Source organism: Dermacentor albipictus, chromosome 4 (genome assembly GCF_038994185.2).
Source record: "Dermacentor albipictus isolate Rhodes 1998 colony chromosome 4, USDA_Dalb.pri_finalv2, whole genome shotgun sequence".
NCBI classification, from domain to species: domain Eukaryota; kingdom Metazoa; phylum Arthropoda; class Arachnida; order Ixodida; family Ixodidae; genus Dermacentor; species Dermacentor albipictus.
The window spans coordinates 144,683,048-144,705,135 of record NC_091824.1 but is presented as its reverse complement, the minus strand read 5'-3'; the positions used below and the strand labels follow the sequence as shown (position 1 = coordinate 144,705,135).

The window sequence follows — 22,088 nt, the reverse complement described above, 5'->3', positions numbered from 1 at the left end:
GGCTATACCGCCGGCACATTCGACATCGTTCTTTGGAATGCGTTGTGGGCTAACGCATCGCAAGGTCGGTGAATCGCCGTTGCGGCGGTGAATTAACGCCCTCGAGCAAACGCCGGTAACGTGAGACCTGCCAGCATCGTCGCGGCACCCGTATAAAGATCTTGCGGCAGGTTTAGTGTTGGTGGCCCGCGAGACGATGGGGGTGTTCGCGGGCCATGCCATAGCGCGCAGGCCAGCTGCACCGATGCGCATAAACTTCAAACAAGAGAGACTCGTGCGTTTCCTTAAGTGTTGGGATGTGTGTCATAAAAACTGGACTAAGAAACGGGGCAGTCACAGTGTGGACTGCTGGTGGTCCCGCCTGCTTCGAAATTACATGGCATGTACAAGATTTGATTGGTCAGATTTGAGCGAGGAGAGTTAAAGGTTCCACTTCAGTTCGCGAGTCTATTTAAACGCGCAAGGATGAGAAATGGAGGCGAGCTAGCCGATAATCGACCTCCGCTAGACAATGTATCCTACTTTTAGAAAAGTTGGCCTTCCTGACTGCAAAGTTTCGCCGGACAGAAACGAAGACACTTCGAAGCATCGTCTGCCCGGACGCGTGGGAAAAGAAATACTTAACTATGATGTGTACGCATACATATATAGAAAATTAATTTATATATACTCATGCGAGATAGAAAAAGAAAAGTAGGGTGGTGAGACAAGCGTACAATTTTCTTCATTCTTCTTGGTTGTTGACATAATCCACAAATTGAATAAAAACGTTTTCGCACCTTTATGGACACATAGATAATGACTAGTAGGGGGAGGTATTATACGATAAAACCTACATCTAGAAACACGGTGAAGTCATTGTTAAGCAAATAAAACAGACAGCAAGAACACTAGACTTGTGTTTTGCGTTCTTCCTGTCTGTTTTTTTTTTCTCTTTTTTTTTTGTTACAATGGCTTTACCAAGTATGCACCATGCAGCTAACATAAGGACAAGTTATTTTGAATCACCTTTCTCGTGCAGTGAACCTTTCACATATATTCTCATCCTTACTCGACTCTCCTCGCTCAAATTTTATCGACCATTTCTTGTACATGCCGTGTAATTTCTAAGCAGGCGGGAACACCAACAGTCCACACTGTGACCTCCCCTTCTCCCAGTCCGGTTTCTGACCCCCACCCACAGTGTATGTATATCTCCTTGCCGCTTGCCTTCGGAAAAGCTAGAAACGTTTCGCTTATTGTTGCCGTTGCGCGTAATCTATAGTGCTTGCTACTCGCCGTGGTGGCTTAGCGGCTATAGCCAAAGCCACCTATATTTTTTTCTAGGTGTCTTTGCTATGACATTGCGCTGCTAAGCACGAGGTCGCGCGATCACGTACCGGCCACGGCAGCCGCGTCCCGAGGCGAAATGCAAACACGCCCGTGTGCTATGCCTTGGGTGCGCGTTAAAGAACCCCAGCAGGTGGTCAAAATTAATCCAGAGTCCCACACTATGGCATGCCTCATAATCAGCAGATCTTGGTTTCGGCACGTAAGACCCCAAACATTTTTTAGCTTTTGCTTGATTTGGTTGTCTCCAGTACATATACACGCAAAAAAAAAAAAGAAACGTGCTTGACGTACGTGTGTACGACGTGCAGCTGCGGTTCCCCGGTTCACACCACGTGCGAAAATAGCCTACTGGGGACAAATAAACTAGAAATATAAGCAGGCTAGCATTTAGCGCACCCCCTTCTTTCAAAAGACAGGGGACATGCGGTGGTAGAGTCAAGGCAGAGTGATGTAGCATCACTCCGCAACAGGAATGCGACTGGCATCCCCAGGCGTCTATCGTTACTTTTAACTATTTTAACTACACAGCACACACAAGACAAACGCTACCACTAACGCGACTATCGAGACGCGCGACACGTGTCCTGCTACTCAAGTACATTAGACTGGCAGTTCTCTGTTCGTGCCGGGATGCTGAATGGCGCGGCCGGTAGCGAGTTCTGTTAGATATGGGGCTGTTTCCTGAGCCTACTTCGAGGTCTGGAGACCACATCGAATCGCACCACTGTTAAGTAAGGAGCGCAGAAACACCGAAAGCACATTCGAGAGGAGCGCACGTGCAAACAAGTTGAAGGCCCCCACTTCGTACGCCGCCGGTGGAGCTATTCAATGCTTGGCTCTTCCAGAAAGTGAGGGGATAGCCCGGCACTGTTCCAGGTAACGTGAGTCCCGAAGCCAGACGGCTGTGATGTACCCGGAAGGCCTGGCAGCGTCGCACCGGTCGCCTTTGAAGAGGGCATTTGCAAGCCAGCGAGGACATACCGCCGGGAGTAGGGGGCCCTCGGACAGTTGGGGCCCAAGCGTCGCCCCCCCCCCCCCCCGTCCGCCTTTGTGACGGCGCGTAAGTCAGCATCGTAAGTCGGCAAGGCAAGACCGCAGGGAGCCGCCGGGTGTGACACCACCGCACGGGCGCCTACCATTGGCCGAAAATGGCGGCATCTGAGCGGACTCTCCCATTGGCCGAACATGACACGTCTTCCAAACCTCGAAGGGTTTAATAGACGCAGACCGGGAGCAGCAGCAGAGCATTCCAGGATTCGTAGAGCATTCCCGGATTCACCTCTCTCGAATTTCTTGCGACGGGCCGCAGCGTCCGAGTTGCTGCCGGCCCGTAATGACTCTAAGACTGTTCATTGACGTCTCCTTGTAAATAATGTAAAATAAACCCTCCCAAGTTTTTTTCATCCCGAAGTCCGTCCTCAACTCCTACAGTTCGAAGAAGATGGTGAATACATGCTCTGAACGGTCATTTGCGCGCGTATGCACACAGGCGTATATCAATAACACGTGTGTAGCTACAGTTATACTGTGTAGTGGTGTTTCAGTGAAACTCAATCTATATACACAAACGAAATCGATATTTGGACGCATTTCGTCTGACTGAGGGCGGCTTATCGATTCGAAAAAAATACAGCCTCTTCGCAGAAGCTACAGAGAAGACGCGATACATATAAATAGCTGATCTCCGTACCTCACCTCGCAATTAAGATCAGCGATGCTATAGACAGCCCATATGTGCAAGCATTTGATTTGATGATAGCTACCGCATAAGAAATCGCGTATTGCAAGAGTTGGCAGAATAGGTATTGCCTCGCATTGCTTGATGATGTCCGTTCGCGTGCACCGACATTTTGGTGTTTTTGCGTTTGCCCTCACCATGTAACACAGAAAAGGGTCTGAGCAAAATTTGGAACCCTAAATTTGGAGGCTGCTTTCAGTAAAATATTCACGTACGGGGTTAGTTTTTCCGCGTTCATATTCTCAGACACGAATCAGGCTTCATTATTATTATTTTTTTAACAGCTTTTCTGTGTGGAAAGTCAAACAAGGCTGCGACTTATACAGTATATGACACGGGGTACCTCTTTTTTATTTTTACAGTTCCACGCGTATGGAACCATGGGTGACGCACCGGAGGTCCAAGCCGGACGTCCCACTAAACGTGGCGGTGCGGCCGCTGTGAATGCCGCTATGATAGCGCTGCGTCAGCTCATCCCGACCGAGCCAAAGGACAGAAGGCTGTCCAAGGTGACGTCTTTGCCGCTGCATCCGTTACATTGCCCTGTCCTTCCCACGTCTACTGATATCTTTTTATACGAGTGCCGTAGGACCGCGGGACATAATTATAAGTATCAGGAACCGTACAGAAGCCATGTAAACTTTGTTTGTACTGTTTGTACTATTGTAGGGAACGTCCCCAGGCATGGTACTTCCGCACGAGAATACATGAGGGTGTATTTGCGCGAGTGGTGTCACCCACGCAAGGTGATTTGTTATATTTTTTTTTATTATGGAAACATGCTCTTAAAAAAATTCACAATGCGGCAGGTCGCGCAATTCTGTCACCTCAGCTATATATACCCTGTTGCGTATTCCAGGGTAGCGTAAGGTACTGCTGCCGAGTTGTAGCGGCACCTGCCTATCGGAGCTCGACTGACGTTACTTAGTGGGTAGCGTGGCGTTGTCGGCGGGCTGCAGGCATCCGGTAGACCATGGCGACCAAGCAAGGGCGAGACGACTTCTAGTGCGAAACTTGCACGGTTTATTCAAAAGTTGGTGAAAGAAATGAGAAGAGCATGAAGTGATCAAAAGTACATTTCGGAGCCCCTTAAATAGGCTCTCTACAATCGTGGGAGAGATCTTGCTTCCGTCGACGTCACGTGACCGGCACTGAAAGCCTGCTGAAAGGAGGAGGGCTCTTGCTTCCGTCGACGTCACGTGACCGGCACTGAAAGCCTGCTGAAAGGAGGAGGCCGTCCTGCCTCCTGGAATTGTAGACGCTTGCGCGTTGCTGGTTCGTGGAAGTTCTCCTTTTGGCCGTTCGAGGAACGGTTCCCTCTTAATGTCGCACACACACACAGACACACAAGAGGCCTGTACACTGCGGGGGTTCCGCCAGACCGGCAGACACTCGAAATGGTCATGGCGAATTAGGAAGTCACGCTTCATTTCGACGAGGCCTGGTGGAAGAAGGTCGGGTGAGAGAAAGTTCTTTCTGCACGAGGTGCGGGACGCCAACCAAAGCAGGCGAAGTCACGCCTCATTTCGACGAGGCAGGGTGAGAGATGGTCGGTTGAAATTCCTTTCTGCACGTGGTGCCAGACGCCAACACTAACACGAATGGGCAGATTAATTGCACAACACATCGCAATGAGATGCTACACAAGTTTACAAGTTGGTGAAACAAACTTGTAACCGATCGAGTCTTCCAATACTATTACCAGGGTCCTTCTATTACTATTGAAGGACTCCTGTTGTAGTCATTCACTTTATGGCACATGTCCCAATTGCGTGATTGAAGCCGAACAGTATACTGAAGTCATATCCAGAAATTTTGCACCAATTACGAGAAATGCCATATTTACTCGATTCTAACGCACCGTCGATTGTAACGCGCGCCCGTGTTCCGCGACCAAAGAAAAAAGAAAAAAACGCACCCGTTTGCCATGACCTAAAAGAAAAGTCCTTTACAGCACCGTGCACCTCATTCTTTCACATAGAAATACAACTTTCTCTCATTTTGAAAAAAAAAAACGAGGATTTGCTCCCTATGCACTACAGTTGCGACAAATAAAAAACGTCGCTGTTTCGCCCGAAAGGCGAAGCTTCGATTACGATAGCAAATTAGTAGACAGCTATACCAAAAGTAAGGATAGTAGTTTTATCGACCGTATAGACATTTAAACATTCGCTTACTAGCTAAATTAACAAGCATGGCGTCACGTGCGCACAAGCAAACATGAACACTTCTCACTCAATGACCGCGGAAACTTTTCATCAAAACGCTGGAGCAAGGAAGTGCGGTAGCAGGAGCAAGGGAATTGACCTTTGTACGGCCTTTCGCTTCAACGCGAACTAAGCGACGAGAACACAGTGCGGTGCGCCTAGATGCGTTGACTCTTGTCTCCGTCGCAGATCGCTTTCAAGATAGGGGCCGCGCCGTACGTAGCAGCCGCCGGTGTAGAACGCCTCTCCTGTTTGCGCCAGTCCCGCACGCAAGTTTTGAGAACTTCGAACGCCCGTAATGCGGCCCTATTTCCGTAAATACGGTACGACCTCGAACTCTTTGACAAAATTCATTGATGCTCTAGTTGACACTGGCGGGATTGCAGACAGTCAGCCGATTGTTAATCGGCATGGTGAAGCAACAGCCACCGCCACGTGACGATAGTGCGATGACGGCGGTGGCAGATGGGTCACGTGACATTCCGCGCATCAATAGCCCAAGCGTGCACTTTGCTATCGCCAAGAAAGGTCAATGGGCATCGAGACTGATTCGGGCCATTGTGGCAAGCGAGCGTTGCCCCGCCGGGGCCAATTTGATTGGCAAGAACACGGTGGCGATTGCAGCTAGAGCCGATGTTTGTCGAGTATTGCGTCTTTATTTCTTTACGACATGATATTGCAGTGCAAAAAAAAAAAACAAGAAAGACACTAAGTGACAGACACAAGAGACAGAAAGACAGTGCTACAGGGCAAACTTATGCAGGCAATCAGCACCTTCAAGCAAACACCTCTCACACTGTTCTACATCTGCTTTTCTGGCCATGGAACAGTTCATTGCAGCCAAGTCATGCACTGAAGTTCTTGGCTCAAGCCCATATTTACTATGGACCTTACTATGATAGGCTACACATACTTTGCTTCACTCAAGACTCAGAGTGGCTAGCTTCCAAAAAGCCAAAAAACTTCGGATGCATTGTCCACCAATTGACTAAATCTTCGTGGAAAACTACTTTGGTCCAACTACTGATGCTACATGAAAATATAAAGCAAAACAAACAGCTCGACAACAGGCTTCATGTATTCGATAATGCGCACGTCCTGGAAGACATCGCCAATGTGCTACGAAAAGGGCCTAAATATGGATTTGAGCCTAGAACTTTACAGCACGACTTGGCAGCAATGAACCATTCCACAGCCAGAAAAGCAGAAGAACAACAGCATGAGAGGTGTTTGCTTGAATGTCTTGATTGCTTGCATAAGTTTGCCGAGTAGCGCCGTCTTTCTTTCACTTCTGTCTGTCACTTAGAACCTTTCTTTTCCATTTTTTTTTTTACCTACACTATGTTGTTCAGCAAACACCAACTCAAAAAGTTATTTTGCAGTTACTTCTTTAATATGCAGTTCAATCCATTTTATAGTCAGTGCATTAAATAGTATTTACGCCAATGGCACCAGGGGCTGCGCCTCTTCTCGGTGAGTGCTACCGAGCACCTTGCAAAGAAGCCAAGTCACTGCAAGACCTATCGAAACTGTGGAAAAAAAATACAGTATTGTAGTTTACAAGCGAAACTGCACAGATATGGCAACATAATTTTTTTTCATTTCAGGGGAAAGGGCGGCAGTTGGTGCCAGTTGCTATGAGGCAGTTGCTTTACGGTAAAACAACAGTATGAGCGTACGAGCCAATGCGTCGTCCTGCAAGTGTTCATTGTTGCATGTTATTCTTTGTCATCTGCTTTGCAAACACAAGTCTCACAGATGGATATGACATCTTACCCGGATAATGTAGTCGCGCAACCGCTATTTGTCCAGCCACATGTGCACAGTTAAATAACGGGGTCGGCACGTACAGGTGGAGACCCTCCGGCTGGCTGCGGGCTACATTGCGCACCTGTCGGCAAGCCGGGTGCAGAACGATGGAGGCGCGCCTCGGCCCATCTGTGCACCTTTCTGCGTCTTCTGCGTGACCGAGCGGCGATCGGCACGCTGCAGTGCTGGGACACAGCATCAGGCCAGCGGCCGTCATCTGTCTGCGTAACCACTGGTGCCATTGTAGTCCGGGGGCTACAGTTACACCACTCTTGGATGCTACCCTGGACACTCAAGTTTCGAATTTGAGTGTCCTTTTTGCTACCATTACCGTCAGAACCACGTGGCACCTGTGTATATAGCTCTCAGAAAAGGCAGGAAAGGTGACATAATTGTGCTCTACCTTGCTAAGTCCTATTGATACTCCTGAAACATGTTTGTAGCGGCAAAGAGACGATCAGGCTTCCCGTTTTGTTACTGCCTTTGCTACAGTGCACCTGGAACAGAGCGCTGTACTCGCTGACAACTCCATCTTTCTGTGGCAGTGAAGATAACGCAACAGGAGGGGAGATTCTGCACGTGTGTTACTGAGCCAAGTATTCTGGCAATGTTTCTCATTTACTTTAACGTAGAGAACAGCCGAAAATTAAGTCAAGCTTGACACTCAGTGGCTTATTTCACTTTTGTAATATGTTTGTCTTCTTTTGCTCAGCTTAATCTGATGCAGACAAGAATGTAGGACTTTCTTCAAGAGCATTCTCGTGCGTGCTTTGCCTCTGTAGCTTTCCCTTCGTTGCCACGGAAATTTGTCGGTGAGAGTATAGAATAGACCAAACAACCACGCTTGTCAGTCAGAGGAGCGAATCCCCCAACAATGCTCCAGACCATTCTTGGCACAGAAGGCCAAGTACGAGGGTGGACGAATATTCTATTTCGAATACGAATTCAATAGTCTTTCGTTACTCGATTCAAGAATTCAATATTATTAATTGTTGGATATTCATTTTTGGCTCCAACAACACTTGTTGGACTTTTGGGGGAGAGACCGACCCAAGTGACCACTGCTCCAAACTATATTCTGCTGCAGGAAGGCTGTGGATGGTGCAGAGAGGTACCTCTTCGGCAAACGCATGGTACAGCCAATTTTCGCACAGAAACTTCCAGTCGTTCAATAAGAATGCCTCGCCCGCAGGCAGCCGGTGAATTTGTCATTCAGCCAATCTCAGCCCTCTTGCTCTACATGCATGTGGTCACCGTGTCGTTCTCACAGGTACAGTGGGCTAGAAATATGTTGATCAGTGGAGAAAACGGAGGGCCATCAATTTCCTTGTTTGAATTTCATGTACAGAAAGTATTCTTATGATCTCTGTCAAATCGCAATCACAATACGAAAGTGTAGGGAAGAAATTCTTGTTCGTGACGATAGCTATTGGTTGAAGAAATCCAAAGTATGCGTGGTAGTAGCATCTGGCGTGCACTGTCAATCCGGTGCAGTTATGCCTTCTCTTGCAGAATTGTGAAAATACAGGATGTTGTATCACAGTTTCGCAATTGTATTCTCATGGTGGCTCAGAAATTTGTGTCTACTGCAGACATAATGTGCTTAGGTATCTCACAATGGAAAGCATAGTACGGAATGCATCCTGACCAGGACTTCCAAATTCGTATGACCCCGAAATCCAGATGAATCGCATTATTGAGATCCAATTGGTTTTAAGTTTATAACACATTTACACAGAATTTGATTCTTTAGGAAAACTTGAACGACGAAATGTTCACAAAGGGGAGCCATTTTGCCTGTTCGTATATACCAAATGTCCCACCAACGTCACTGTTTGCCAAGTTGCAGTGCAATAATTTAATTTGTAGTTACTTGAGTGGTGTCATTTCAAGTGCAATATGTAAACAAGATATGAGGGTACAAAAATGATGCACCTTAAAGGACCCCCAAACCACTTTAGCTCATAAATGTTATATAGTGTACCAGCCTGAAAGAGTTTTAAATGATCCTGTAGTGGCAAAGTTACGTGTGTTTGACAAACTATGCTGCGGGAAAGAAAAAATTGTCAGCCACCCTACTGCACCCTTTGTAGGTCGGGTGGATGACAATATTCTTTCCATGAACTTTCCTCCCCCTTGCGGGCTACCTTAGAACTGATTTGCCAATTACACGGTTACTCGCTCGCCTTCGCTACCCTCTCCTCACTGTCCCCTTTCACCGACTCCATGCACTGCCAGCGCCACTTAAACATAGTGTTAGCAGTGCACACAATGTGCGAGCCACTTTCCCCTCCCAGAACACAGCCGGCTCAGGTCTTTCATCAATTGACCTATAGAAAGCTTCTACCCTGGCAACGTCACGCTCATGTCCAGGCTGGAATGACAAAGGGATGAGAAAATCCCAGAGAGAATCATGAGATTTTACATTTCTTTCTTTTAAAGTTGTGGCTTTCCCACAGTGCATGGCACTGCCATGTTCGCTTAAGATGATCATCGCAACATTCTATACATGATCATTTTTAAGTGTGTTCAAAATGTCACGAGTGGTTCAGCGACCGTTTAAAGATTATCTGTGCAAGGCTTTCTCCTGTCCTTTCTAAAATGCCTGGAGCTGAATAAATAATTGTGCTTTTTTGTGTCAATCGTGTCTAAAGCTGGTATCTCTCTCTCTCTCTCTCTCTCTCTCTCTCTATATATATATATATATATATATATATATATATATATATATATATATATATATATATATATATATATATATATATATATATATATATATATATATATATATATATATATATATATACACACGTGTATGTGTATGTGTGTGCGTACGTGCATGTGTGTGTGTGTGTTACAGCCATTACAGCCCTTTCACTAGCAATTTGTAATAACATCGCCAGCACCGCGCCTTCCTTTCACTTACGAGAAAGGGCTTCAACCTTTGCTCGGCTCTGACATTACCGGCAGCGGCTGGTGACGGCACTCCGAAAAAACGCTTCGTCATCAGCTGCTCGTGCCTGTTGCCGAAGAATGCGCTGTCATCAGCCGTTCGTTCCAATATGACGAGAAGAGCAATTTTTTTTCCAGCGTTCAAGTCAATGTGTTATAGAAGAAATACACACAAAACATGCATCATACATCTGGAACCTGTGCAAGAGAGAGCATCATTTGTTACAACGCCACTTTTCTTCCAAGCTGTGCCAGCGGCTAGATGCATGTGAGCTCAACTGTCTACTACTGTCGTGCCACGCAAGCGTTTCGAAGAATTTGTTTGCAGTGCCTAAAGCATGCCGTACTCAAGCGAACAGAAGGCGAACATGGTCTTAGCCTTGGGAGCAGCACGGGGGGACAACAGGAAAGCTGCCATGGTGTACCGAAATTGGCAGTGTGGGGGAAGACCTAGCACAAACACAATTAGGAGGAGTTACTTGACACTGAAAGAAATAGGTAGCTTCAAGAAGACGTGGCACAGAAAGGGGACCATCAGTGAGGAGGCTGAAGGAGACTTTTTGGCTTTCATGACTGCAAACCCTCATTCCAGCATGAGTGGTGAGGTCGGCATTTCAATGTCTTCAGTGTCAAGAGTTCTTAGGAAGGCTGAAATGCATCCATATCACCTTCAACTGCATCAAAAGCTGCAAGAAAAAGACTTTCAATGGCGGCTTGATTTCTCAAATTGGATCCTTGTGAACAGTGACGAAATACTGGATTTTGTTGACAAAGTGCTCTGGACAGATGAGGCAACCTTCTTCAGAAATTCTCAACATCCATGATGCGCATTACTGGACCGATATGAACCCGCATTGGGTGGTGCAGACCAGACACCTGTACAAATAGTTATTCAGCGTGTGGTGCGGTATCTTTGACAAAAGAATAATTAGCCCCATATTTTTTTACCACATGCTCACTGCTCAGCGGTACTTTAACATCTTGGAAGGCCCAGTCGAAGATTTTCGCTGTGATCTTCCTCTTGCATTTTTAAAGCGAACTTGGTATCAGCACGACGATGCACCGGCTCACAGAAGCAGCCTTGCCCAAGCCTGGCTTGACGAAGCCTTCAAACGCCAGTGGGTCGGGTGGCATGGACTAGTGGCATGGCCTGCAAGGTCACCGCATTTGACACCTCTTGACTTCTTTTTGTGGGGACATGTGAAAGACTGAGTGTACCGCAAACCTACAACTACACCAGAAGCACTAAAGGCAGAGATTGCTGAGGCCTGCAGCGAGATACCATCTTGTGTTATCAAAAAAGCTACATCGGACGTGCTGAAAAGGTGCCAATACTGCATTATGGCAGAGGGGAACTTGTTTGAACACATTATTTAGACAGACATCACAGCGAATAAATCTCTACAACTGTTATCCATGAAAAGAGCCATCTGTGTGAAACTTTTGTATGACATGGAAAAGGCGTGTAAGTAATATAAAATTACAAATTCTCTGCCGACAAGGAATGGACAGGAAGCTAAAAAGCAACCTTCCATGTCAGTCTACAATTCTTCCTTTTGTGACAACCAGTGTAATTCAGACATTATCAAGCTCGTTATAATGCGTGTTTGCTTGTTGGGGTACGTCTTGCTCCCAAATTCGAACTCGTGAGCTTGTCATTTTTCCTCCGCATGCATTCTGCTAGCGTGAGCGTGCAATTATTGCCACAGAAACGGGAGCCATGCTGTATTTCAACTGCCGCCCGAACCCACTGGCATTTATCTCAGAACCAAGCACAATGCGAAGCTCTGTCGTGGGCAACACGAAAGGTGCGAAGCGAGCAATGTCTTTTTACAAAGCACAGTTGAGAGCGCTGTAATCGTGGCACATTCGGATGCACAGAGCGCACTGTCACGTGGTATTTTTTTTAATCCGCGGGCTTTAATTTTTCCTGATTAAAAATGGCCATGCTAAGTCTATCTAGTTGGAAGTGCCTGGGTTGGGCAATATTTGTGGAGCTCCACAACTTTCCAATTGACGCCTGAATATTTCAAGCTATATTTGAAAAGTTAGTTTATCTCAGCTAATAACTAAAAAAAAAAGACGAGCAAGGAAATGGTACTGTAAGTTCAGATAAACGCTAACAACATCCATATGATTTCTGTCCTGAAGAAAGCATAGGTTTCTTACGCAGCCTATTTTTTTGTACATTGTCACTTCGTGTATGTGCCAAGCAGTGATGACATGTCTGTGAAATTTGTGTTCATACTTGCCGTTCAGCTGCACTGCGGCCCCGCAAAATCTTGGTCCGAGTTAGCTGGGACACCCTGTATATATGTGTGAAAAAATGCTGAAGTATCGCAAATTAAAAGTGAGGCGAGAAAAGTTTCAAAGTGTTGCAGAAACTAAATGGGTAATGCAAGTTTTGTTTTGAGTTTTGCGGCAGAGGTCTATATCACCTGTGATTTTGAGCATTTTTGGCAGTTTAGTTATACATGCAGTTATTTTGTAGACATAATTTCTGTGTTTAAAACTGATCCTTTTTCCCCAATAGCTGTTTGGTTTGGTTCAGGCTCAGTTCTGGAAATGTTTCTCATTTACTTTAACGTAGAGAACAGCCGAAAATTAAGTCAAGCTTGACACTCAGTGGCTTATTTCACTTTTGTAATATGTACTATGACTTTTGTAATATGATGATTCATAACGGTTTGGAATTGAGGATAATTACATCTTTTGGGAACTTGCTCACAAATTTATATTGACGCCTGTCTGTTGATTTATATTGAGTCCTGCCTCTGAAGTCCATGCGGTGAGTAAGCAAAAGAAGTATGTTTAGCTGAAAAGGCGAAGCACTGATTACGATGGCAAATTATTATTCATGGCACAGACACTTTAAACAAATTTCCACCGTTGGTGTCGTCATGATGTTCCGTATAAAGTCCAAGTGCGATACTCATGGCCATATATGCTGTAGGTCTGATAGACATTTAATAGATTGTGAGCATATGTTCTCTTATGTTCAGTGACCATCGATTGACTGTAATAATATCAAAGGCACTTGGTTTGTCGAAGTTGTCTGTTCTTCGGATTTTAACTGAAATTTTGAAAATTAAAAATATTTCCGTCAAGATGGCAAATGCAAATTCTTGCAAATGATACCCACCCTTGACGAAACTTAAATTTATGAACACAAAATTGAGCTGTAGCTGCAGATTAAGGAGTGAAACAATTGAGATATCCAAGGCAAAAAAAAATGACCGCAGAACAAAGAAAATATCAAAGCACGTTGACTGTGCTTTTTGACTGCCCTGGAATTGTGCCCCATGAATTTGTACCTGATGGTCAAACGACCATCATTGTTGGGGCGGACCTGCATGGCTTTCAATTCATACTTTCACTGTATTTCTGCAAACCCTGACAATAGGAGGACATGCGCATTAGAAGCACCAGTAGCGGCATCTTCATCTATATTTTCTCACTTCAACAGTGTTTTAAATTTACACTGTAAGTGCTATGCACATAGACAATATATTAAAATATATACACGGGACAAATTTCATATTTTTGAAAGAGGAGGAAGTAGTCGATCAACAATTATTTCTAAAGGTATGGATAGCCTATGCCTAGAGAATGAATAAGTTGCTGCATGTTCACCTCGCTTCAAATTGCTTTGCGTGCTTTCTTGATTCTGAAAAGAAAAAAAACTGTACATTTCAGTGACCCCTTCAGCAGTCTTTTATCAATGGCATGTGAAATGCACATGAATGATATGTCTCTCACTATGGCTTCTTTTTCCAGTAAATATTGCTAACGACTCACGAAAAAGAAAATAATAATTTATAACATTTATTAGGGATGGAAACATCGTCACTTGCATTAAAGGTAATAAATATGTACAGGGTGTCCCAATGAACTAACATTCACCAAGATTTAAAATAGAGCAATACATTACTTGAAGAAAATTTAATGCATATTGTTTCCAGTACAGTGGAGTGGCTTCCAGTAATCTTTTTCGTTACTGACATTTAATTAGGTCATTGTAATTAATTATCTAACTCGAGACATACTATTATGGTTATCAAAGTATTAATGAGGCATTTGTAGGCACAGCCAAGGGACATCTAACTGCGCTATTTTCAACGATGCACTAAGTGCGTGCTAAACCTTACTATTGATAAAGAAACACTGTGAAATATGGAGAATACCACGTGACTGCGCTCCCACCTGCGTTATAAAGCAGTGCCCTCGAACATGCTCCCTCCGAGTTAGCCAGGACGAAATAAAGAAAAACATCATGATCGAGCTAGTGCCCTATCAGCCGTGTCCTGGCTGAATTAACATGTTGCGTTTGGTGTTAGTTGGAAACAAGCTGTGATAGCAGTTGTCTTAGCATAGATAAAGTGCACAGATGGTTTCTTTTTTTCTTTTTTCCTCAAAGCCTATCACCACAAAAGCGAATTGACAATGTCAGTGCAAATGCTTAAATTTGCATTTTGTTTCATCTCAGTTGCCATTTCTTTCTCTAATGAGCACAAGGAAAACATGATCCTTGCCTTCAGAGCTGGAAATGGCAACAAGAGCAAGGCCGTCATGGAAGTGTAGTGGTAGACCAAACGCATCAACTATCATCAGAAATTATGGAAACCTGAGACAAACCTGTAGCTTCAAGAAACACCAGCGGAGGATTCCATCTTTGAGTCCTAGCCTATGCACGGATGTTCTAGCATTTATGGCCTCAAACCCATCATACTAGCATGCAGGACATGGCCGCCCAGGTAACAATTTTTAAGTCGTCAGTTTGGAGCATTCTAAATGACGGCCTTTCACCCGTACCACCTTAAGCAGCTCCAATGCTTGGAAGATAGGAACCTATAGAATCGCCTAGATTTCTCTAATTGGGTCCTCACAAAAGCTGATGCGTCACCGAACTTTTTGAGCAACATCATCTGCACAGATAAAGCCAATTTTCGCAGAAACGCCCAGATAAATTTGTATAATGCACACTATTGAAGTGACTTTAATCCACACTGAGTAAAGCGCAATTGTCACCAGTACCATTGCTCATTCAATGAGTGGTATGGAATTTACGTCAATGCTATAATCAGTTCCATCTTCTTCGATTACACACTGTCTGGACAGCGTTACGTGGACGAAACCCTTGAAGTAGCGGTGGATGAGCTTTTCAGCGAAGTCCCGCTGTCACATCTTCCACTTCTGTGGCATCAGTAAGATGGGGCACCTGCACGCAGCAGCAGCCGAGCAAGAAACTGGCTAGGTGCGACTTTTCATTCGCAATAGATTGGAAGGCACAGGCCTGCAATTTGGCTGGCTAGATCACCTGACCTCTCTCCACTCTATTTCTTTCTTTGGGGTTATCTGAAAGGTCGTGCTTACATTATCAAGACAGATGTCAGATTAGCTCATGGCAAAGATAACGGATGCCTGCCATAGAATTCCAGCGTTGGTCATCAAGAAAGTCACTGAAGATGTCATAAAGTGGACTCAGTACTGCGTAGCTGCAGGAGACCTATTCGAGTACGTCCTCTAGGTAGCAGCTGCTGTTTATTTGGACTTTCGAATTCATTGATAATAAGGGCACACTGATATCTGATGTTGTTTTTATATATATTTTTTTTCAGGAATCCTGATTGCCAATTCGACTCATTTAGAAGTGATCTATTTTCTTTTTTGAATGCATCGGATTTGCATTTCCTCTACATGTGGGCTGCTTCTCGGTCTGTTTGTTTCGCTTTTATTTTTTGTCATGAACCTGTTTTTGCAGCATGCACACACTTTCATGAAAAATAAAACTGCCACTTTAATTTGGCATGCTTCGAAGCATGTTTCTGGTGCGAAATATAGCTGCATGCGCTCTCTTTCGATGCAGTGCAAGCAGAGCCTGGATTTTGAAATATTCCATGCCTATTCCATTGCTTTTCGCGTTTCATGTGTAGTCAGAGTGGCGCTTCGGCCACATTGTCAAGGGGCTTTTGTTATCAATGTGATCAGTCGGCCTTGAGAGACGGATAAGTGTGCCGTAGAAATGAGAGGAAAGAATAGCTGCAAAACACGAAGCCTGCTGTTGGTGCTCCTTCCGTACCATTATCAAGATGATGTGCTGTCTCTTCAGGTTTGCGACAGGCATGCAGTTGCTTTCACTCAGCTTATTTGGGGGTGCTGCTTTATGATGTGGGTGGGAGCGTAGTCACGTGGAATTTTTCATGTTTTGTAAGGTTTCTTTGGCAGATGGAAAAAATTGTGCGCAATCAGTACATCACTGAAAACATCACAGTTAGATGTCATTTGGGGGTGCCTACAGATGTCCCATTGACACTTTGATAATTATTATAATTAGGGCAGTACGTCTTGAGTTAGATAATTAATTGCAATTACCGAAATAAACCTCAGTAATAAAAAAATTAGTGGCAGATGGAGTAACGCTACTGCTCTTTTTTTCAGTCTTGGTGCATGATAGTTGGAGCGCTCTTTGTAATTCACTCAGTAACCGTAATGAGGCCTAGCCATCATCAACCTGGTTACGCCCACTGCAGGGCCTAGCCAGATTCACGCGAAATCAGAATGAACAGCAGCGATGCGCAGCACCGCTTATACCCGGACTCACAGAAAAAAAATGAGAGAGAGAGAGATAGAGAGACTGCAGTTTCGCCTGAAAGGTGAAGCAGTGTTAGTGACAGCCAAGTATACGACAATTACATGAAGGAAGATTACACCACCGAGAGACACCAGATTCTTGGTATATATATATATATATATATATATATATATATATATATATATATATATGGGGGGAGGGTTCAGAAAGCTGGTCCCCCCCCCCCCCTCTTCCCCCTGGAAAAATGAAAACTTTCCACCTATGGCCACATGCAACCAAACTTGTTGAATAAGTGGTGCTGGAATCTCCACCATGAATAAAGCCTTTGCACACTCTGCACTGATAGTGCGTTATTTTTTTCACAGTTCCATCACTGTGCTGGGACACCCTTCCTGCTTGCACAATTTAGCTCCCTGCAACTTTCCTTTATTCTTGAAATGCAAACTGGCACTCTGTGGCAGCATTTCGGGGATATGATAATTCAAGATAGAATGACACCACTGCTGAAGTGCTTAGCGAAAGAATTCTAGGAGGTGGAACCAGTGTATTTTGTCTCGTAGGGAGTATTTTGAAGGTGACAACATTGATGCAGCTGAAATCTTCTCTAGCCATATACAGCTTTGCTGTAAAAAGCTCGTTTCCAGCAGATCAATGTCTGTAGACCAAAAATCGTGGACCAATCCTGAGGATAGTGCAATACTGGGCTGACTCGCGGCAGAGGTGAAGCAAGCTTCAAGCACTCCTCCATCTTACAAAAATAAGTTCAATATCTTGGGTCCAAATACAACCCGTCTCAGATATTAAGCTGATACTACACTTTAACCCGCATTGACCATGTCTACGTTTGCACCGCCCTCCCTTCCACTTTTTCATGGCGGCGGTCCCGTCGAAACGTCATGCGTGCGTGTCTAGTTTCCTCTAGCTCCACGGGGTGACAGTCCTGTCGCCCCGTGAATGTATATGAAAGTCATGGTAAATGAGAGAACATTGCAGTAAGTGTACATGCCTGAACATATGGGACAGGTCTTGCATCTCTAGTGACTAACATTACGAAAGACATTGGATACACTGCGAACCAAAACATGGAGTGCTGTAATTTGTTTTCGTAGGCTCACAGTGCCCCGTGCATTGAAAACATATTTAGTTCAATTTAGCTTCACCTGTAAGCTCTCTTGCACCTCACTTGTTGACATTGAGGGACTAGTGAGGGACTAATATTAATATTTTGCAATGACACAAGCCTGTGACAGGAGTTGCCCATACAGTGGTGGTGGTGGTGGTAACAACTTTATTTCGTCAACAGAAATGATTTGGTTGACTTTAATGGGCTTCCAGGTGCGTGACGTAGCCATTGGATCAGTAACTCTAGTGCCACCTGTTATGGTCGTGAGGCCCTGTCTGCCGGCGACTTCCAAAGCCCAGCTGACGGCCTGCAGTTGAACCGCCAGGTCAGAGCTGGACACCGCATCCTCCCACTCTTGCTCGTTAAGAGAGCTGCCGTTCTCTTTTCGGTTTTAGATTGTCGCAATTGATTAAAATGTGTTTTAAGTCTGCTTTTGTGACCCCGCAGAGCTTACATTTTGGGGTGTAGACTCCTGGGTAGGCCTTGGAGTATATATATAGGGGTTGGGGAACGTGTTAGTTTGTAGCTTTTGCCAGGCCACTTGTTGATGTTTGTTAAGATTTTTGTCCAGCAGCAGGAGCATCCTTCTGTTGTTTCTGTAATACAATGTTATCTCGTGGTACCTGGTCAAGGTCTCTTTGGCCAACCTCAGGACTGGCTCGCCCACTGCCCGGTTGACAAAACCTCAGGCTAAGTTGTGGGCCGCCTCATTCCCAGGATGCGACAAGTGGGCCGGAACCCATATGATCCTAATGGGTCTGGCATTGAAATTTTGCAGTTTTAGGATTTGTCTGGCGGGTTTGTGGACCCTCCCTTTTGCAAAGTTTCGAACGGCTGTCTTCGAGTCGCTAAATATCATGTTGGCTTCAGTGCTTATAATAGCTAGGGCGATGGCCGCTTCCTCCAACTCGTGTGCCTTTTTGCTCCGCACGGAGGCGGCGGAGATTGGTTTTAGGTCCATGCCCACGACGCCTATCGAAAAGGCATCGTGATCACGGAGCTCTGTAACGTCCATACAGACTGCCTCCTTATGGTTTGAATATTGCCTGTGGAGGACTTTGGCTCTCGCCTTCCTCCAATCTGCGTGGTGTTCGGGATGCATGTTTTTGGGAATTGGATCTATTCTCAGATACTTGCGTATGTCTCTAGGCATTTGCTTGGCATCCGTCCCTATGCATTCCTGCCTGATATCGAAGGTCTTTAGAATGTGTCTTCCCATCGGTGTTCTTGTTAGCCTGTCGTACTGTGCGCCTCGACTAGCCATACAAAGTATTTTCTGTTCTGTACAGCCCTCAACAGAGTTCCAATGACACACCTATGCACATTTCGTTATTTGGAAGGGCTGTAGCTTGGAAGACATCATGGTGTGTGTGCTTGCATGTCTGAATTAACATGCATATTACCTTAAAGGGCCCCTCATCGGGTCTGGCCATTTTGAGCTGATAAGCGCTGTGCATACAATACATGCTAACGATCGTGTCTGCCAAGTATTACATCGCTACGCGCTGCGGAGAGAGCTGAAATTTCAAACTAAATGCCGTTCGCCCTTTTCCTTGCGGGCGCCACGCTCCCAGCCGGAGAGTCAACGTATATTGCACAAGTGCACCTACGTACATCGCACTGATGTGACGTCGCCCATAGTGACACTTGACTTCAAGAATTATTCAAGGCAACATCCGTTATTTGTGTAATCTATCTATTGCTTCAAAAGAAAAATTAAGCTTTAGAGAAATAATAAAACACATAAACCGAACGATGTCCGAGTGTTCTTGCTTTACTTCGCACCACAGCAAGAGAGATGTACTTCTGTCTTGTCTGCTTGTTCCCCCATCACGCAGTCACGCACACAGACAATGAAAGTATATAATTTTCTCGGTGGAAAATTCAGTGTTCCAGCGCACGATCATGCTCTATGAACCACTTATGTCTGCCTCAGCATTTGCGTAGCATTGACTTATACCGCTAGTCAGGTGGACTCGTTCACAACGTGCAAAATTGTGTGCTGCGCAAAACGAGACAAACACAACAGCTCATGCGCCACGCCGTCAGCAGAAGTGCACGCACAGCAAAAAAGCGGAAAAAAAAGGGGGGGGGATGAAGCCGGGGCCCGTGACGTATGCGCCACGCGATGCTCGAGCTCTGGTATGGGTAGGGTGGCTAGAATGGGCAGGTGTGAAGACCGCAGCGCTGCCTTTCTTTACTGAACTGTACTTTCAGCAAGGCATAAGCACGTGAACCTCTGCAATAGGTGGATGCAAAAACCCTCACTTATTGGCTGCGCAGGTGGTGCGCAGTTTCTACACAAAATGAGAGCAGTGAAGCACAATGCGTTGGCGGGCTAGTTGGTGCGAATCCATGAATACTTTGTTTAGCGCAAAACGACAGAGACAAGAAAGACGACAGGACAAGGCGCTACTCTCAACTGACATCATTTTATTGCGTCACTCCTTTATAGACCGCTCAACCTAGAGGAATATGCGCAGTGAGCACCATGTGGTGGAGCCACCAACATCCGATCCCAAGAGCGCACTCATGCGACAGAATCCAAAAAACCAAATTCTGCGCTGTACAAGGTTAAGGAAGGCACACTAATGCACTGTGACCCCAATGACTGAATGAAAAATGATTCCGATAACTCTCGGGCGGTGGTGTCACGGCTCATCTTCAAAATCGTGGTATCACGAAACATGCAAGTGCAAACCCCTGTTTCGTGATACCACGATTTTGAAGATGAGCCGTGACACCACCGCCCGAGAGTTATCGGAATCATTTTTCATTCAGTCATTGGGGTCACAGTGCATTAGTGTGCCTTCCTTAACCTTGTACAGCGCTGAATTTGGTTTTTTGGATTCTGTCGCATGAGTGCGCTCTTGGGATCGGATGTTGGTGGCTCCACCACATGGTGCTCACTGCGCATGTTCCTCTAGTTTGAGCGGTCTATAAAGGAGTGACGCAATAAAATGATGTCAGTTGAGAGTAGCGCCTTGTCCTGTCGTCTTTCTTGTCTCTGTCGTTTTGCGCTAAACAAAGTATTCATGGAGAGCAGTGAAACATTTCATTAAATTCTCTCAACATCTACAATGCTGAAAAAAGTATACTTGTCGGCATCAAAATCATTCAAACGGAAAAACTAAGTGCTACCAAATCATTTGCCTGCCCAGAGATATGCAGATGCCGCAAGAAACTAGGCGCACCTGCCGACAGCGCCGTCCCGCGTTTTTGGGCCAGCCTAAATAGTCCGGTCTTCACACCTCCCCATTCTAGTCACCCTAGTATGGGAGAATGCATGGAAGGACTTTCGCTTGACAAGGCTAGACGAGGCAAGTGAAGAGTGTCTCTCTTGGCAGTGGCCCTCGCCTCCTGAAATCGTTATTACTATTATGAACAAATAAAAATAAAATTTCTATTAATGAACAAATAAAAAAAACTTCTTGCGGCAGAACACTCCCTACAGGGCACTTGAGAACTTCCAGTGTATAACCGAAATTTGCCATATAGCCTGGTGAGGGGCCCTTTTAAAGGCTTTCTCACACTGTTGTACCTTGCTGTATATTTGATGTTAATGAAACACTTCATGCTAATGGTGTGCATGAGTAGGAGGCACTACACGCAAAAAGCAGTTAATGAGGTTGTGTTTTTGCTACTTTAGTCGCCCCTATTTCGCAGTTACATCAACCAGCACCAAGCAAACTTTCACCCCATTGAAAACTAGGAATTCTACATGAAAGTATTCCCCTTCTTTATCTTGTGCATATTTGGCCTGCAGATTCACCGAAGGGCTGTTTTTCCCTTTTTCCCTCACCATCGTCACGTCACATGCGACGCCAAGCAGCACCAGAAAGTCTGGAGTTGCAATGCTATAGCTTTCTCTTGAGTGGTTGGACCGCAACTGCTGCTCAGCCGACATCATACGTCAACACAGAACAGAATTGTTCTGGTCGCTTTGCTGGAGCGAGATGTGCAAGCATACACGTAATGCAACCAGTTTTCATCGCATAACGGGCAGCCTCAGTTACACAAAAATTAACATAGTGAGTGTCCCAACTCAGTTGAGGTTATTCGAGTCTTGTTTGTGGCGTTGGAATTGTTTGCAGACTACCGGAGGCTTTTAGCCTTTGTCCAATGCTTCCCCTTAACATGGCCTTGCATAGCACCCACAGTGCCTTCCGAGCCATTCGGCAAACCGGTTCGAAACAATTCCTCAATAAGTACAAATTAGGGCTTGCTTCCAAAATGTAAAAGTAATGATTTGGTTCAGCTCTAGTTTTCTGTGTAGTTCTACTGCAGTTTGCCATCCTTCCAAAATCATCCTTACAATAGACATGCAAAACCTAT

The 22,088-nt window shown here is 45.3% G+C and overlaps 1 protein-coding gene and 1 pseudogene across 3 annotated transcripts in view; one reads left to right on the top strand and one right to left on the bottom strand.

Annotated features, from left to right (window-relative positions):
- Positions 1 to 9,728, top strand: part of LOC135902172 (membrane metallo-endopeptidase-like 1) — a 39,976-nt gene extending 30,248 nt beyond the window's left edge. For 2 of the 3 annotated variants that reach the window (XM_065432118.1, XM_065432119.1), the window contains 2 exons: positions 3,433 to 3,579; positions 7,130 to 9,728. In XM_065432118.1, the coding sequence (XP_065288190.1) occupies positions 3,433 to 3,579; positions 7,130 to 7,315 (333 nt within the window). In that variant the 3' untranslated portion in view covers positions 7,316 to 9,728. The remainder of the gene's footprint in view (positions 1 to 3,432; positions 3,580 to 7,129) is intronic. The other variant, XR_010564434.1, reaches the window with a different exon arrangement.
- Positions 9,729 to 17,296: 7,568 nt separating this feature from the next.
- LOC135902219 (U2 spliceosomal RNA) lies at positions 17,297 to 17,463 on the bottom strand (annotated as a pseudogene).
- Positions 17,464 to 22,088: the final 4,625 nt, after the last annotated feature.